Source organism: Callorhinchus milii, unplaced genomic scaffold, assembly GCF_018977255.1.
Source record: "Callorhinchus milii isolate IMCB2004 unplaced genomic scaffold, IMCB_Cmil_1.0 Scaffold5, whole genome shotgun sequence".
In the NCBI taxonomy this organism is placed as follows: Eukaryota; Metazoa; Chordata; class Chondrichthyes; order Chimaeriformes; family Callorhinchidae; genus Callorhinchus; species Callorhinchus milii.
Window position 1 is genome coordinate 38,618,317 of NW_024704746.1, and position 18,783 is coordinate 38,637,099.

At 41.3% G+C, this 18,783-nt stretch overlaps 1 protein-coding gene across 1 annotated transcript in view; it reads right to left on the bottom strand.

Annotated features, from left to right (window-relative positions):
- Positions 1 to 18,783, bottom strand: part of otogl (otogelin-like) — a 64,121-nt gene that overhangs the window by 15,967 nt on the left and 29,371 nt on the right. The window contains 9 exon segments of the mRNA XM_042335063.1: positions 325 to 467; positions 1,176 to 1,269; positions 2,172 to 3,412; positions 4,329 to 4,408; positions 6,942 to 7,059; positions 14,672 to 14,848; positions 14,851 to 14,949; positions 15,281 to 15,448; positions 16,010 to 16,036. Of these exon segments, the coding sequence (XP_042190997.1) occupies positions 325 to 467; positions 1,176 to 1,269; positions 2,172 to 3,412; positions 4,329 to 4,408; positions 6,942 to 7,059; positions 14,672 to 14,848; positions 14,851 to 14,949; positions 15,281 to 15,448; positions 16,010 to 16,036 (2,147 nt within the window).

Consider the following 18,783-nt stretch of genomic DNA (forward strand, 5'->3'; position numbering starts at 1 on the left):
ATTACAAAAAATGTTTTGGGCATGTCAATAATCCAGCAATATTGTTATTTTTCAGATATAATAAAATGTACTTTAAAATACCATTCTTTAATAGTTATCTTTAAACATTTTCCATAATAAGATGTCAATGCAGTACAGCATTCATATTGCTGAAAACAGTATATATTAATGTATGCAATAATATATTAATATTTATTCATTCTTAACCGGTGAGACAGATGTCATTTAATTTCTGTGCTTTGAAGAAATTACCAAAATTTCACTTTGTCATCAGTTTTTTCTTTCTTTATCTCTTTCTCGTTTTATGGAAAAGCCATAACTTACCTCACGAGTGGAGCACTGTTCAATATGAGCAACGATAGTTTCTTGTGGTAGCAGGGTCAGTACGTAGGCTTCAGCATCATACACTCCCACATCATTGCCATCAAATGTGATTATGTGTAGGTCAGAAAACATTGAACAGCGACCTGAGATGTAAAATTATAATAAAGATTGTATCAGATTGTATTATATAACACATTGAAATTATTGGAAATATTTCACACTATTTTCACAATATTTTCCCCAAATCACGAAAATCTTTCCAACTAACGGATAAAAACAATGTGTGTGCATCTCATCGCCTGCATATACTATCAAGTTAAATATCTGAATAATACTACTATTAAACTAGGTATGTTGCAACAGTATTAAGGTGCCATAGTAAAAAATATTTACTTTATTTAGTACTTTATATTGTCAGAGAAGAAAAACATTATTGTGCTCACTAGCGACAAGTTTGTGAGGATATGTGCTTTCCAAACACTTCACATTGTCATACAGAAACTACAGGTGTAAAGCAAGGACAGGGGAGACTGTTAAAGACAGAGTCAGGGGCGAAAGAGCAATGAAGAAACACAAAAGACAAAGTTACAAGATTGAGAAATAAAGTGAAAAATCAGACTGTAAAGAGATCAGAGGCTGTACAACAAGACAGTGAATTGAGAAGGAAACAGCACTCAAGAGAAGTACACAAGTGAAAAACTCAAATTATCAGGAAGAGGTTTGTCCATGTCTATCATTGGTGCTCTGCTATTTCAAAGTAGGTATCACATTTTAGAACAATGGTACAATAGTATTAACTATTCGCTTGTTGTGAAGTAGTATGAGAATGTAAATCTAACACCCAAACTCACATGGGCATTCCCACTGAGGACAGCACTTATCACTGTTTACTTGGAGAGGCATCCCCAGAAAGCCACAGCTTGGCTGTGTCACGTTAAAAGTACACTGCAAAGAAATTATACAAAACAAAACAAATGCATCAGAACAGGTAAACACGCAGTACTACACTTACTCGTAAAACTGATCATTCACTTTATGACTATTTGTGGGTCATTGTTGCATGCAAATTTGCCTACAAATACGCAATCACTACACTCTACAGTCAAATCGTGTGAAGTGCTTTGAGATGTTTTGATGACAAAAGACCGTCTACAATATACAATAAATATTTTTATTATTAACATTATCCACCAACTACAAACAATGAAATTGTGAAAGAAATTATTGGACTATATATTCTTCAAGCCTGTCTTAGAATCTGGTCAAAGAGTGAGTGACATTGCAGGAACATTGGAATAATCTGCAGTCCAGAGTCTCATCCTTTTGGTAGACACCAAGGGTATGATGATAGATAATAATAATCTTTGAATTTGCATTTGATATGGTGCTTTCGCATTTGGCAGACATCTCAAAACGCTTCACAGGATATACTGTAAAGTGTAATGACGGTGTATTTTGTGGGGAAACACAGCAACCAACCTGAATACAGCAATGTCGCACAGACAGCCAATTAAATGAAATGCCAAGTTTATTTAGGGAATGTTGGCTGGGATACTGGGAGAAAGTCTCTTCTTTTTAAATAGTGGCAGGAGATTTTTAACATGGGGCTTGAACCCACAACCTTCTGATTTAGAGGTACCAGTGCTACCAACTGAGCCAGGTTGACACAGACTAATGATAGATAGCAATAATGACATCAAGGAGGATATATGAAATACAACTTCTTTTCAAAAGATCTATTGCTGTCAATAGCTATAATGTGCACTTTTTTTAAGTTTTAAAATAAATTACGGCCAAATGTTGTTAACGAAGTTACGCATTCTTTCTAATTAAGAAACTGCTCGTACTGTGCACTGCGGGGCAGAGGGTGTTGCTGATGGTGCTACAGTTTGAGAATCAGAGAGTGTAACTGAGCTGTCAAACGGAATTGCACTTTCTGGATGAGGAGCTGTTGCAGCCTCGGATGTGAGAGAAGTCAGGGTGGGAGGAAAAGATGAAGGCAGCTCGGAGACAACTGTTCTATAAGATGAGGAAGTAAAATTAGCTGGAACAGAGGATGTTGACGTGGAGGTTGCTGCTGGTGTGGCTTTCTCCTCAAAATCTGTGGCTGAAATCGAGCTGACTGTGAGTGGTACAGGATACATGGGGGGTTCTGGTGTAGGTGTTGCAGGTTTGGTTGGCTTCACTATCCCATCAGTGCCACTTATCTGGGGAGTCAAAACAGCACTGGTTGATGTAAGGATGAGTGTAGGTGAAGATTTGAATGGTGCTCTGGTGTGCCAAGTGTCCTGTATCTCTTTGGTTCCTGCTGCAGTTGCAATTGCCGGCTCTGTTGTTTTAGTTAGCGTTGTCCTCAGCTCGGTGAATAGCATTGCAGACATGGTTGTTGCCACAGTTGTCCGTTTTGTTGTTGTGGATTCCACGCTTCTAGGGGATGTGTAATACCTTGTCTGTAGGACCTGTGCTGTAGTTACCAAATGAGTGTCAGTGAAAGGTTGTCCAATAGTCACTGATACGGTTTTGTGTGGACTAGCAGATGATGCGGCAACATGGGTGCTCTGTGTGGAATAGCCAGTGGCTTCAGATCTTTTGGTAAAAGCACTGTGTGAAGCAGTAACTGAGGGAGAGAGTGTTTCTTGAGTCGCAGAAATGGGAGTTTTAGACTGGCTTGTAACAGCTGCTGTTGAAAAGTTACTTGTAGCTCCAGTAATCCCGACAGAAGTGGTGGTGAGCAGAGGCACAGTGGGTGTTGTCAGAGTTGAGGTTACATTAGCCGTTGCGGGAACTGTAGTGGAGCCTGTGACCTCTGTTGTTAAAGCACTTGAAGGTAACTGGCGGGAACTTGTGACAGCTGAACTTGTAGTGGTCCTGGCTGAAGATGCTGTCAATGCCAGAGGAGTAGTCAGTTGGGATAACAAAGTTGTTCCAGGTGGCATTATTGTTGTGGATTTTTCTGTCAAGCCTGTTGTCACCCGTAATGTTGTTGGAGTCACTGACCTAGCAGGAGGACTGTATGCTGCTTCTGTTGCAGTGGATGTTTTACCAGGTGTTGGAAGATAAGGTAATTCTGTAGCAGTTATATTGATACCTGCAATAAAATATGCAGTCAATGAATGATTCATTTTGCTTAAAAATTATCAGTATTATCTTTTTTTCTGTTAACTCCACTAAAGGGACAACTATTGATTCTCTTTCTAATTTTATTAAGATGTTTCCCTCTAATGATTCTACTGGTGCCACTCACCCTATGTTTACTCACACAGGTGGCCATTTTACATGTGTAAGCCTTGACAATGCAATTCACAGGTAAATCAAATCACATCCTCCCCATTAGGAGTCGCTCGGTTGTGATGAGGAGCAGGAGCCATATCATATTTTTACCCCTTAATCAGAAGCACGAAGCTCAGTTGTATTGCTGGGCTTGAGATCAGCAATCTCATCACTGACCAGGAACAAACCTGGAACCTCCTGACCTGCAGGTTAATATAACATCTACACATTGTTAAATCAAAAAGCTGAGAATTATTGTTCTTTTGTAAATAAGGATTAGAATTCTAACAGTTTATTCCCTTACTGTAGCCTCCCTGTTCCTTGTTAACTATAGTATTGTTTTCAAGGGTTCGCTTTAGGTATGGAACAAGACTGTAATTACTCTAATTTAAGCATATCTTAATTCTGTCCAATATTTCTTTTATATTATTTCACAGACCAGAATACCCATCATTTCCTATTAAATAAAAGCAGCTGGCATCTTCTTCAGCAATTCAGCCTCTGCGAAAACTGAATGGAAATATAATAACCTTGATAAATGAGAGTGCAGTAGTTGTCATTTTGTGGCTCAAAGATAAGGGGAAACTGAAATGAAAGCATAATTTTTCTGACCAGCAGGATAACAGGCTGAGCAATGTTAGGTACTTACACTGGAAGCTACTCTCCGACCCACCCTTCCCTCATGTTAGTCAGCAACAGACAATGCAAAAGGGGTTAAAGAAAAAGACACTCACAGTCCTCTAGATAAACACATCTACGAGTGACTTCATCAAGAAGCATAAGCTTTGGACAATGTGCCATACAGCCCTCTACTCTGCATGAGAGAAAAAAAAGATAAGATAAGGTTTGTTTTTCCCCTGGAGTTCACATCCTTCCATCTTCTCTGAAGATCTCCCTGATCCAGTGGTCAACTGCAACTGAGAGGACAGGGGCCTGTCTGCTCCCAGCCAATGCTGGCGGTGCTATGAACCAGTCAAAAGGAGAATAATAAACAATAACCATCTTTGCCTTTGATATTGTGCCTTTCACATTGGGAGGATGCTTTAAAGTCTATTCCAATATTTTCTGTAAAGTGTAGTGACTACGTATTTGTAGGTGAACACAGCAGCCAATTTGTGCACAGCAAAAACATGAAGTGAGTGACCAATTTTACCTGGGGGATTGTTTGCAAGGACACTTGGGAGAAACTCCCTTCACTAACTGGCTCTGGGACAACTCTCTTGGTGATTTTCCTTCTCTCCTTGCCATGGTCAGGCACTGCTTCTCAACATTTCCTCCACAGAAGTGAGACTTATTGGGAACTCATTAGAATAGGAGGTCAGAGCGGGAAAAAAATCTACAGCCCATTATTTCACATAACTGTGTATTGGTGGGGTTTGAATCCGCAATCTTCTGACTCAAAGGCAAAAGTGCCTCCAACTGAGCGAGGCTGACACAAGGTAATATTTGCTAGAACTATCAGTAGAAGAATGGGCCAGAGTCATAAACTGAATCCCAGCTTTAACTATCGCTCAAACTTCACCACTAACGTGAAGAAATAAGCTTAACTGTCAGTCGAACTACTTCGTGGTAATAAAGGGTGGCACCCAGTGGGTCCAAGGGGAATGACATGTTAGCAAGGCCAGTCATGTAGAATGAGGCTACATTTCTGCTGACCCACATTGACAGCAACTGTGCAGAGATCCACAGACCACGTTTTTTGCTCTCCAGAGTCACCTTAAAGGAGCTGAAAAGAATGATTTGGGGCAGAAATACAATTCACTATCAAATTCGAAAGCAAACATGCTCGATAGGCACTGAAAGCCAGCAAATCCTATTTTTAGCTTCCAACCTTTCTTTGGATTTTTTTAAGGGCTTTTTTTGGCCAAAAAATGGCTCAGTAGCAAAACGTGGTTAGAGGTGCCATCCTTTGGATTAGACATTAATTTAAGGTCCTGTCTGCCTGTTCAGATGATCCAATAGCAATGTTCAAAAAGAGGAGTGTCCAGGCCAACAATCTCCAAATAAAATTGTTTTTTCAATTCATGACTATTTATAGGATTTTAATGTAAGTGAATTGGCTGCCATGTTTGCCCTCAAATTACACAGTCACTTCATTTCATAACTTATTGTAGAGTCCTGTAGCTCAGTGGTTAGAGCACTCGTCTCGCAATTGAGAGACCTGGGTTCGATTCCCGGCAGGGCAAAATGTTGGGCAAGTTTCCTTACTCCACACACCTCTGTTTACCTAGCAGGAAGTAGAAACCTAGTGTTAGTTGATTGGTGGATCACTTTTCCAGGGATAATAATCCTTCAAAAAAAACAATAATTTGGTCACTCAATCCACGACTGTTTGTGGGACACTGTGTTGCACAATTGGCTGCCACGTTTTGCCCACAAATATACAGTCAATTCACTTTACAGTATATTTTGTGAAGCGCTTTGAGACGTCTAGATTATATCCTGTGAGGCACTTGTTCTCATATTTTGTCCTCCTGTTGTGAAAGGTGCTCTATGAAATGTAAGGATCATTATTATTAAGTCATACAAACAGCCATATAAATTAGTTCATCATATGTCACATCTGTGTCCTGCCTATTCAGCTTTCCTCCACTTCTGCAACTTTGCCTACCTCTGCCACTATTCTCCCCTCGGGCTGCGAAGACCCTTATTGATTCTTTTAGCAATTCTTTTTATACCAAGCTTTCCAACCTTTCCATCTACAAGATCATCCAGATCTCTGCATCTTATGTTCTCTCCTGCACTAGGCTCCATGAGCCTATAACCCCTTGCCCGTCTCCACTGGCTCCCATTCCCCAGAGCATTGAATTCAAGATCTTCTTCCTAACTTTCAAATCCTTCCACTGTCATGCTCCACCCTACTTCTGAGACCTTCTAAAACCTTACCAACCTACCCACTCCCTCCACTCGGCAGGCACTGGACTGCTTCACATCTCCCGCCCTGCCTGCCGCACCATCAGCGGTCTGGCTTTTAACTCCACCCTACTTCTGAGACCTTCTAAAACCTTACCAACCTACCCACTCCCTCCACTCGGCAGGCACTGGACTGCTTCACATCTCCCGCCCTGCCTGCCGCACCATCAGCGGTCTGGCTTTTAACTTTTCTGCCCCTATGCTATGGAACTCCATCATTCAAGGTCTGTCTCCAGACTTTCCTCTTCGACTGCCTTCGGTTCTCTTTCCCTACCACTCCCACTGCTCTTGGCCCCCAGCTCCCACCAAATCCAACCCCAGCTCAGGTACAAACCCTCAACTGTCCAGCAGCTTGGGACATCTTCCCGGCGTGAAAGGTGTTATGTAAATTCAAATTGTTGCTGCTGTTGACATTAATACACGCAGACACTTACAGGGGTAGAAACTTGCACGCTGTACCGTGGGGATCACTGCAGGTTTTGATGCATGGACTGGCACAGACCTTGTGTCTAAATTCACACATTGTTCTGTATGGAATAACTGTGCTGCTTTCTGAAAGGAAAGAAATGGTTAAATGTCCTGTGTCCTCATGTAATGCTAAAAGAAAATAAAGACGCCTCTAAGGCAATGATAACTACTCAGCTTACCTTTATGAATCAATTGTACGTTTTTACATTCCTATCCGGTTAAGACAGCCGTTCCAGTTTGGGCCTTCGCTCACAGGGTATATCTATGTCTCATTGATAAACCAGACAGGCTGGTTAACCATCAACAGTGCCTTCCATTATTGTAGGCATTACCAGCCATGTTGCACATTGGACCTCATCCCTCCAGAATACCAACCCCTTTGTTTTTCCATTGCAACATTAAATCAACACGATTTCATTTATAGAGCGCCTTTCACGTCGGGAGGATGTCCCAAGGCACTGGACAGTTGGGTCGGGACCCGAGCAGGGGGGAAATGGTCAGGGTGAGGGGAGGGAAGGGAGGAAGCGAGGATGGGGTAGAGAGTCGAGAGGGGAGCTGAAGGCACGGTCGAAGAGAAAGGTCTTGAGACCGGCCTTGAAGGAGGAAAGGGAGGAAGCAAGGCAAAGGCACTGGGGGATGGAGTTCCAGAGCCTAGAGGCTCAGAGGCTGAAGGCCTGGCCATCGATGGTAGGGTGGTTAGGGCAAGGGATGTGGAGCAGACCGGAGCCAGAGGAACAGAGGGTACGGGCAGGTAAGTAGGGGGATAGTAGGTCGGAGAGGTAGAGGAAGCAAAGCCATGAATGGCCTTGTAGGTGAGGATGAGGATCTTGAATTCAATCCTCTGGGGGATGGAACAGAGGGAGGTTGTGGGAGGGTCAAGTGGGGATAGAAGGCGAGGGGGACGGAGAGAGGGGGAGGAGCGAGAGAAGAAGAGTATGGGAGGTGATGGGGGCAAGAGTGTCAAGTGTGGAGGAGAGGGTGTTGTGGAGGAGGGTGAGAGCAGAAGAGGGGTCAGTGAGGGTTGAAGGCCAGAGGGAGAGGAGTTCAGAGGACTCCAAGGCAGTGGTTAGGGATTGTGGGGGTAACTTCTTCCAGGGGCGGTAGAAGATGGTGGTGGGTCTGGTGGAGGTGGGGAGGGGGGTGGAGGTGGTGAAGGAGATGAAGTGGTGATCGGAGACGGCCTTGTCGGTAATGGTGACATCCGAGACACTGAGGCCCCGGGTGATCACCAAATCGAGTGGGTGGCCGTGACTGTGAGTGGCGGAGTTGATGTGGAGGGAGAGGTTGAGCGAGGAGAGCAGGGAGGAGAAGTCCGAGGAGATGGAGCAGGAGGGGGTGAAGTGTAGGTTGAAGTCGCCCAGGATGATGAGGCAATCAGAGCAGAGACGAGAGATGTTAGTAAGGTAGAAATATCGGAGATGAAGGTCGGAGAGGTTTTAAGGGGCCGGTAGAGGAGGAGTATTTTTAGTGAGAGAAAGGAGGGTTGGGAGAGGTTGAGGTGCTCAAAAGAAGGGAAAGAGCCAGAGGAGTAGGGGGATAGGGCAAGTGGTTTCCTTGCGATAAGGGCTAAACCACTGCCACGGCAGCTGGGGCGAGGGATGTGATGGGAGGTGTAGCCGGGTGGTTTGGCCTCCGTGAGAGGGAAGGTGTCGCCTGGGGTGTGCCAGGTTTCCGTTAAGGCCATGATGTCAACGCTCTCATCAAGGATGAGATCGTTGATGACCAGGGCCTTGTTACAGAGGGAGCGGACGTTTTGTAGTCCGATGTGGAGGGAGCGGTTGACAGAAGGGTGTGTGGGGAGGGAGGGGGTCCAGGTTGTGAGGCAGAGGTGGGGGGAATGGGGATGAGGGAGGAGAGGTTGGCTCCCCGGGTCTGTGTCCGGGGTGGCTGGCGAGTGTGGTGGGGAATGGGGCAGTCGGTGTGGCTGCTGCTGGACAGCCAACGCCGAGTGCCACGGTGAGCCCGGCGGAGGATTCCCAGGCTGGAACAGAGGGAGGTTGTGGGAGGGTCAAGTGGGGATAGAAGGCGAGGGGGACGGAGAGAGAGGAGGACAGAGTGGGAGAGATGCAGAGGGGGGAGGGTTTGGGGGGGAGGGAGGAGGGGGGAGGGAGGGAGGAAGGGGGAGGGAGGGAGGGTGTGAGGGGGCTCGGGTCAGAGCGGCAGCCATAGTGCGCACGCGGGGACCGGGAGCGAGCAGTCAGGTGGATGGCATTAGCCCATAGGCTGGGCTGGGGCAGCCAACCCAATAGGACCATGGTGGTCCCTGATGCGAGCCCTGGGCGGGCGCAGAGGGTTTTTTTTGCATTTGCATTGTGTAATAGGCTGACAATGGCTAATGTCTGTCGGAGCTGCAGCATTCATTATTTCACCCTTTTGGAGACAGCAATGGTTGTCCTCCAACAAAAGGGTGAGGAGGTGCAATATCCTTTCTGGCAAAGATCTTGAGTACATGAGTAACACATTACGATAAGATTATCTAGCGACAAGAACAATAGCAACTTGCATTTATATAGAGCAATTCACACCTTGGAGTCCTTGTGATATCTTTTTTTTTGTAACTTTATATCGCGATTCCAAATTTCTGCTAACAATTACCCCTCAACAAAAATCAAAGCCATTCAGCACTGCCAACAAATTCTGTCTGCTCTGGTAGTACTTTGTAGACATCATACTGTATGACTGGTAATGTTACACGTTTAAATCAATCATTTACAAGTGCCTAGAGTCTGAGGAACTGATCCCTGTCTGTATCTCGCCTGTATCAAATTGGCTGGGATTTGCCACTGGTTCGAATGATCCACAAAAATGGGTCAAGAAATATTGTACATTAACGCCAAAGAAATTTTACCTGATCGTACTTCAGTTTTTCAGATGTCGTGGTACATTCTGTAAAATTACTTAAATTTACCTGAATTACCCGATATGGTTCTGTTAAAACTCAAATTGAATAAACAATAATATTAAAAAAATGCCCCTACAGGATGAAGAATGTTGGAGCCATTACAAGACATTCAGATAATATCAAAACAACAACAATGATTTCCATTTATACAGCGTTTTTCATGTTGGGAAGATGTCTCAAAGCACTTCACACGTTTGACTTGGCACCCAAGCTGCGGGCGGGGGAAGTTGAGGAGTTTGGGGGTCGGGGGGGGGCATGGGAGTTGAGGAGTTTGGGTGGGGTTGGGGCGGGTATAAAGATGACTGAAAGTGTGGTCAATGAAACTGCAATACTACACGAGCAAAATAGGATGATCACATTTGATGATCACATCAAATTATATCATAGTTTGGGATTTACTTCCAGGGAAGGGTTCTGTGCTGTTTCAATTGTGCATACATAATTCCAGTTTTTGTTCCAGTAACAGCTGTCAGCGAACTTCATGACCCTGATGATGTTTTCTCGAGGGGGTTGATATTTCTTGATGAATTTACTGCATTCTAGCGGAAAATACTTGCAGCTGATTATTGGAAGCTTCCACATCCAGAGTTTATAACATGGAAAATACATTGTTTGGTTTCTATACTTCTATCCGTGACATGGATTTGCCACATAATGCACTATCCAGAGGCTTTCACTGGAATGGGCGACACCAAAATAAACCAGAGGAAAAAAAGGAAAAGGAGAATTCACTTGTTATATTTTTTGCTACAGTTCATGAATGTTGCTGCAAATCACAAAGGTTTAATTTATCAGTCCACAGCACAAAGCAAGGAAGAGCAAACTTAAGAATCTATATTTGTTTTGTTCTTTCAGCTGTTCACTTGTCGGAATTAAATCTGTCCATCGATGACCTCCAGCACAGTATGCACTGCCAATATAGTCCAGCAAAAGGGCAGAGGTAACCCAACACCATGGAAATGTCGCAAGGCTCTTTGTTCGCCACATTATTGTTACTCCACACAGGAATTCATGTATAATCTATGAGCCCAGCAGGTGAGAATCTGACTACATCTGATGGTGGTAAAACGTTACAGCTTCTTGCTAATGTAATACTATTTTAGTATTTGGCCATTTATGGGACACTTGCTGTGTGCAAATTGACTGCCATGTTAACCTACAAAATAAAGTCACTACACTTTACAGTATATCCTGTGAAGCTCTTTGATATGTCCTCATGACATGAAAGACGCTATATCAAATACAAGGATTATTAATAATAGGGTTCATCATTAAGGATTATTATGAATAAGGATTTTAATATTAATAAGGATTATTATTACAATTAATTATTATTGCTTCTATGGGATGAAAATAAATCTACAACAATAGGATTATGTGAGATTCTGCATTTTAAAAACTATTCTCTCCTTAATATATTAAAGCAGTTTAAAAATGGAACACACTAAAAGGTGGTATTTCAACCAGCTACAGCATAGTTACATAATTTGCCGACATCTTTTGATTAGGTAAATGAGGGACCTTTTCCACTGATCAAGGGGTCAGTAACAAGGGCTTAAACTGAAGATTATCACCAAAAGTTTTTTTTATACACACACGGAGGGTTGTTGCAATGGAATGCATCAGGACAGATACACTGAACCAAATAACCTCCTTCTGTGCTACAACTACAATGTGGATCAGTGCACTGGCATGATTGATTGAAATTCGTTTTTTGGAAAATGCAACAGTATACATAGCAGTCAAGCCCACTGCTGTTAAGATCTACAACATTGCGTGGCACAGTATCATTTGCATTAGCATGTGTGCAGCTTATTTTCCTTCCTATAAAATATGAACTTTCAGAAACGGAGGCCGAAATATTTTTCTTATCCCAATATGTAGGCAGCTGTACCAGTTAGCAGATACGGTTACAAGCAACTTCCGTGAACAGAGCAACCTTTTCCCCTTTGGAGTATTAGCTGACTTTTGCTATGCAGAGTGTCATGAGTAAAATTCAAGGGCTGAGCCTACACAGTAGAGCCGCCTTGAAGAGAGAGCATTGTTCAGGCAAATTCTGGCTGCCCTCGGTTTGAATAGCTTTAGTTTCACCTCAATCCTTCTTACTCTCCTTTTACATTCCAGCACTTCAGGATTATGTAGTTACTATTGTACCATGGAAAATAACCTAACTCGGCAGCTAATCAAAGCTTGGCACTTGCATAAGGGAGCACAGGAGCCCAGTGCTGTCCTTTATACGGCAATATTTAATTACCATATGCTGAAGCCAACACTTTGGAGTCTTCATTACACTCCATGTGGAAATAACTGCTACAAGTGCAGTTTGGCCAGAGAAAAATCATGGGTAACAAATTATCTATCACACAGTTTCTGCAGGCCTGCATGTTTCCCACAGAGATGGAATGAAATGGGAATCCGAAGTGGTTTTGCTCTTGGCAACAGTATTCAAGCGCTTCAGCTGGAGCAGCAAGCATACTATTTATTGTTATTTTTACATATTGAAAATCCCAATTAAAACACATACTGTTCCTCGCTGCTCTTGCCAGACCCTTTTTTATTAGAATTTTATTTTATCAGAATGTTAGGAATCTCCAAGGCATCTAAAGCCAAGTAAAAGAAATGGCATGGCATGGACTTTAACCTTTACTTCCAGTTAAATCCCAATGACAACCATCTCATGTCATTTTCTGTTTCTGATCTCACTGACGTGGCATTTATTATTGTAAAGGAGAAATTCTATCTAAGTAACACTTCATAGTAAAACAGATTTTTAAATATAAAATGACTTGTTAAGTCCTCCATTTAGATACTAAAAAGCAGCATAAATATTACCTGTAAATTATATTTTCAGATATTTGCCATTAAAATAAATGAAAATTAACAATAACCTTGCCGTCTCTGGAACTGATTTTAACCTTGCAATAATAAACTTCTATTGATTGCCAACATTTGTAGCAAGGTGGCATAGTATAATATCCTGCTCTATTGTTTGAAATTAAAGGAATATGCAAGTAATAGAAAAAAGGACAAGTTAATATAAGGAATGCAAGTTGTGTTGCAAGGCAGACAGGATGGTTTTATGTTACAACTTCATAAACTGTCATTGGAATGTGCTTGTAGCATTTCTGTACAAGTACTATTCCAGATGTCATTCCCACAAATGTACAAAACTGAGGGACTGCTAGAATCCATTTCAAATTATTTCTAAACATTATGGGTTGTGCTAATTGGAATTATTGCACACTTCTAGCTATGTTCACCTCCAATATAGTGCCAGTAGTTTGAACAATGAAGAATCAGTTGCCATATGTGATATGATAACCATTTTGCCCCACGATGTGAGACAAAGTTGTATTTTACTAAATTGTGTTTGAATTGTTTATCTATTGATTGAAGCTGCGTTTTTTGCCATTGAAGGTTCTCTCCAACAGCCTCAGTGGGTAAATGCGCCAAGCTGTTCAGCTCAAAAGGAATGCAGACTTCATCCCCGATGTGTGCTGAGAAAGCTGATATCTGCCAGAATGGCCCCAGAGTTGGGAGACCAGAGAGGAGAATCGAATCAGCCAGATTCCCTTCTTTCAGTACTGAATAACACCCTATTGGAATGTGTGCAGGTGTGGACCATTGGTCTAACATGCTTTTTGGTAGCAAACACTATCAGCGTGAAACAAAATGTTTGCCAACTTTAGTAAACTGTAGATTATACCCCTTGGCAAGAAGACAGCATTTGTTCACAGATAAATGTACAAGATAGGAGGAGACCACTATCGTGATTCCAGCTAAGACTGAATATGCTGTCCTAATATGACATGGTCGCTCAATTTAATTTCAGTTTAATTTCTACTATAGCTAAGAGTATTTTGGCCCTGCAACTTTCTGTAGCTTATGAAAAATTGGGAACTATATTCCTAAACTCTCGCAATTTCCACCTTTTATCGCCATATGTATCAAGTAAAGACGACAGGCTGGTTGTCGGTTGCCTATGTTTCATAGTTAGTCTCCTGTACTAATCAATAATGATTTTCAATATATCAAAAAGATCCTTTATTATTATCCACGCTCCAAATGTCTCTTCTCCTATTTTGAAAGGACTGTCATTTCATGCCACTCCCTAGTACTTCAACTAAATGACTATTCTTTACATTTGAGCACAGACAATAGAGGGGGCAAGGGTACAACAGCCAAGCCTGTGCTCACCTGACATACACATGTCTATCTATTAAAAGCTATCATAAGGAGTGCTGGCTGAGATCAGCAAACTCAACCAATACTAGGAACACAACCTCAAACCTTCGTGGATTACATCATGATAATAAACTTTGCATTTGATAATAGTGCCTTATCACGTCTTTGAGATGTCTCAATGTGCTTCACAGAATATACTGTAAAGTGAATTGACTGTATTTTGTGGGCTACAGAATGTTACAGGGGCAAAATTTTCTAAGCTATAGAGGAAATTAAAATGAGTGACCATCTCATATTAGGACAGCATATTCAGTGAGGAATTGAGCCATGTAATTTCACCCACAAATCACATGGCTCAATACCTCACTGCACACTAAACTAAGAAATCAGGAAAGTTCAAACTCCCATTGTTTTATTTTCAATGTTTATGTCAAACTTAGTAATAAATAAGGGGATCAGTCATATTTGGAGAACACCAAACTGCAAGACCATGAGGATCCTTATTCCAAATGCCAGACATCTTCAAATTCCTCAGTTAAAAAATTATCCCTCAAACAAGCATATTTTTTGCCACAATCCAAAGAATCAGATACATCTTACACCACATACCTTCAATAGCAAAGCTGCTTGAGAGTTTAAATTTATCGGAGTAATCGTAATGAACTGCTGTCACAAATGATGGTGTGACTCTGACAAAAGCTCCTTTCCTATTGTATAATTCAAAGGTACTGTAGCCAGAGATCCATTTATTATGATGTTGGATGAATGAAGATTCTTTCCAGAAAGTTCACTGTCTCTCCATTTCTCCAAACGAAGGGAACCATTTACCCCAGCGTGTAAAAAATAATTTGGTCTTTCAGCAGATTCGAAGGAAACAATTGGCAGATCTGCAACAAGATATAATACTCAATCACTGTCTTGCTTTTATTATCATCAATAAGAGAATTCCCTCATTTTATAATTAAAACAAAATTTTAAAATCTACATCCAAAATAAAAAACGATTCCAAATGTAAAATGCCTTTGCCAAACTGTAATCTACACAATCGTCATTGTTATGATGAACTCAAAGTTAATCTGAAACTCAATTAGCTAAATGTCATCCGTTATCATCAGTTTTCATTTGCAAATGTCAGGCCAGGCAGATGAAAACTGAAAATAAAATACAAAACTGAAGTTATGGAACATTGCAGAAATGTTAAAGTTAAATAAAACTTACTGAATTGCCTTCCTTTGTATAGTCCAGGTGCAATCATGAAATTTATCAAAATATTCCCTCCAGCACAGTTTCTTTGACAAGGGAAGACATCCCCAGTTGTCATGTTGGCTCCGATAACAGTGTTATTGTACAAATAGCTGAGGAACACATATGGCCCTTCGCCAAGATCTGAAATATTAAACAAGATGCAATGAGGTTAGGATACAACAACAACAACTTGGATTTATATAGCGCCCTCCAAGCCGGATGGCGTCTCAGAGCACTTTACAGTAAGGGATCCCGGGCCCGAGCCAGGGGGAAGGGGAGGAAGGTGACTAAAGGCACGGTCGAAAAGAAAGGTCCATAAAAGGAAAGAAAAGAAAGTAATGTCTGTGAAATGTCTCAACAACATGATAAGATGCTATATCAAATGCAAGGATTATTATTATTATTAAACATAGAACTGTAGTAACCTATAAGACAAGCAAGAGTCCATTCAACCCTTTATTTTAGTGTTGGTGTTTGCTTCTCCAATGAAGCAGTCTATCCTAATCAGTTTTTCTGAATAAATATGCTATAGCAATAACTAATTGATATAGTTATAAAATGGACCAAATAATTCTGTAAAGGCAAACTTTCCATAAGGTATAATTACAGTAGCTAACATTTTTATTAAAAGTTTATAAAATTAGAGAATTAATTATTAATTAATATTATTAAAACTTGTATAAATACATGAACATTACATACCTCGGTTGTAGAATTCACAGTCAAAAGCTGAAAGATTAAAAACAATTAAAACTTAGTTGTGTTTAAATATTTGTTATTTTTTGATGAAATGTTCTGTGGGTCTTAGTTTACTCAGAATTAAAGTGATAATCAACAGGTGCCATTAATGTATGATTCGGGAGAAAATTCCACTCAGGTCTAGATTTACTAACGGAGCATTTTAGAGAGTTCAGAATTTGGCAAATTGCTGATTCAGTCTTTACTCTGAAGTCTGTTTGCTGTCATTCTTAAAAGAGCTTAAGAGAAAAACAACTTCAAAATTAAAGCTGTATTTAAGAATTTGCCAAATTCTTAAATGGTATATAAATAAGAGCAAATCTAGACCAGGCATTTCTGTTCAGATGTCCATCAAAGCTCAATGTCATCTTTACCCATTACCAATTTTCTTCAATGTCATATGTCAAAACCCACAAACTTAAGGCTTCAAAGAATATGCCATGCAGTCATTAATAAGAATTTAATTTCACCAGTTTCCCTTAAAATTTTGTCAAAGGGACTGTAATACATTAGCTTTATTTTAAAATGCACATGTAAATGATTTAACAGCATTAAACACAATCAATTCCTATATGCCCAAGTTTATGTACAACAGAACAGCTCATTGTATCAGAAAAAAATTGAAAGAAGCGTTCCTAAACTAACCAAATGAATTTCTACGTATTATGATAAATTAAATCATAACCCACACTATTTTGCAATACATTATTGGCCAAGAATGTCAGTGTGGATCATGTCCAGACACATTGTATTCAAATGTTCTATATTTACAGACGGAATATTTTGTGTTAAGTCAGTTTTTTAGAAGCAAATCTTATAGCGGATAAACAAACTATTACTATTTATTGTATACATTTTCCAATAGGAAAGTAAGGAACACGAAGACTATTCATCCCATTCAGTCAATTCCTTCCACCAAATCATGTACAATTTGTGTTGTCGTCATAAGCTGTCTCTACCACAAGAAATAAAACTAGCTAGGAATAAATAGGAAGGCATAGTGGTGCCAGATATATATAAGCAAAAAACATTTAACCTGATTGAATGAATTTCACAAATGACATTCCTATGTTGAAAACTGGACTGGAATGGAATCACAGAACATTCGATCATCCATGCCTGTAAGTCATCGTCAGTCATGATCAGAATAAGATATTCTTTCAGCAGCTTTTTAAACAAGTTAATTTCTTTAAAGGGTGGAATAAATTGGACATACTTTTAAAGGCTGTTTAAGAAGTAAATCCATTACAACAACAACTTGCATTTATTGCAAGACAGACACCATACTCTTTGGCTCCTGTCAACGTCTTCTCTCCTGAGAGTCTGAACTCCTCAACCACCCTGGGCTCTCCCTCAGACTCACCAACCCGCGTGCAACTTATGCGTGAGGTTCAATCCCCAGCTTTCGTTTCTACCTCATATCTATTCCCTGACTGCTTTTTTCTACCTCTGTTATGTTGCCCACCTCTGTCCGTACCTCACAGCCAATGCAGCCGAAACCCTCATCCATGCCTTCATCACTTCCCGGCTGGACAATTCCAATGCCCTCCTTACTGGTCTCCCCAGCTCCACCATACCCAAAATTCAACTAATGCAAAACTCTGCCACCCGGATACTCACACGCACGAAACTCTGTACCCTCATCACACCAGTGCTTGCCAGGCTCCACTAGTTCCCAATTACTGAACCTATCGATTTCAAGATCCTCTCACTCGTTTACAAAATCCCTTCATGCTCTTGCATCTCCCTACGTATCCGATCTGCTTAGCCCCTGCTCCTCTACTCAGCTGACTCTACCATCGGTGGCCATGCCTTCAGCCTCTACGCCCCAAAACTCTGAAAGTCTCTCCCATAATCCCTCCGTCTTGCCCCTTCCCTCCCCACTTTCAAATCCTGCCTAAAGATTTTCCTTTTTGATTGTGTTTAAAATCACCTCCCCCCTCCCTCTCCCCCTGGCTCATTGTCAGACTCTTGCCACTGTCAAGCGCTCCAAGACGCTACCCTGAGTGAAGGGTGCTATGTAAATGCAAGTTGTTGTTGTTGAAATGCATTAATTTGCTAAGTGAATGGAATTCCAGTAAAGTAAGGAATGTATTATATAATTATACTGCACAAGACCCACCAGAGCGCGAAGATTTCCCCCAGATTAACCTTATCTATTGTACTACTGAATGTTTCAAAAAGCTGAATGTAAATACCTTGCAATTGGGATTATGAACACATTATTTGAAGTGTGACACCAACCTGCGTCGGAGTGAGCCAATAAGCATCTGTGGGTAGGCTGCAATACTGGTACAGAAACATTCACAGTCCCCACCACAGTTACAGTTACATGTGTCTGTCAGGCAAGGGACTAATCAGCATGTTCGAGGAGATGCAGTAAGCGAACACTCTAGGTAGAAAGTGAATCGTCTTTGGGAATGTGAAGATAATTAATGCATTGGGAAAGGAGAGAATTGTAAATCAGGGAAAGGAGAGAGGAAGATCAGCATTAGATTCAGGAGGATGTCAGTCACAGATCTACAGGCACGTTCATCGATCCAAAGAAGCAAGTGTCACCAAGGAAGCCTTGGGTCTGGGAAACAAAACCCAATATCACGTCAGGAAAGAAGAGTGACCCTGATGTCAGGTTGGAGAAGAATAGGGAGCCTAATGGCCAAATTCCATTTGGTCCTTTTTCCGTCACAAACCCTAATGGCAATGAAACTTTAATAATTAGCTCCATTGATTCTCACAAA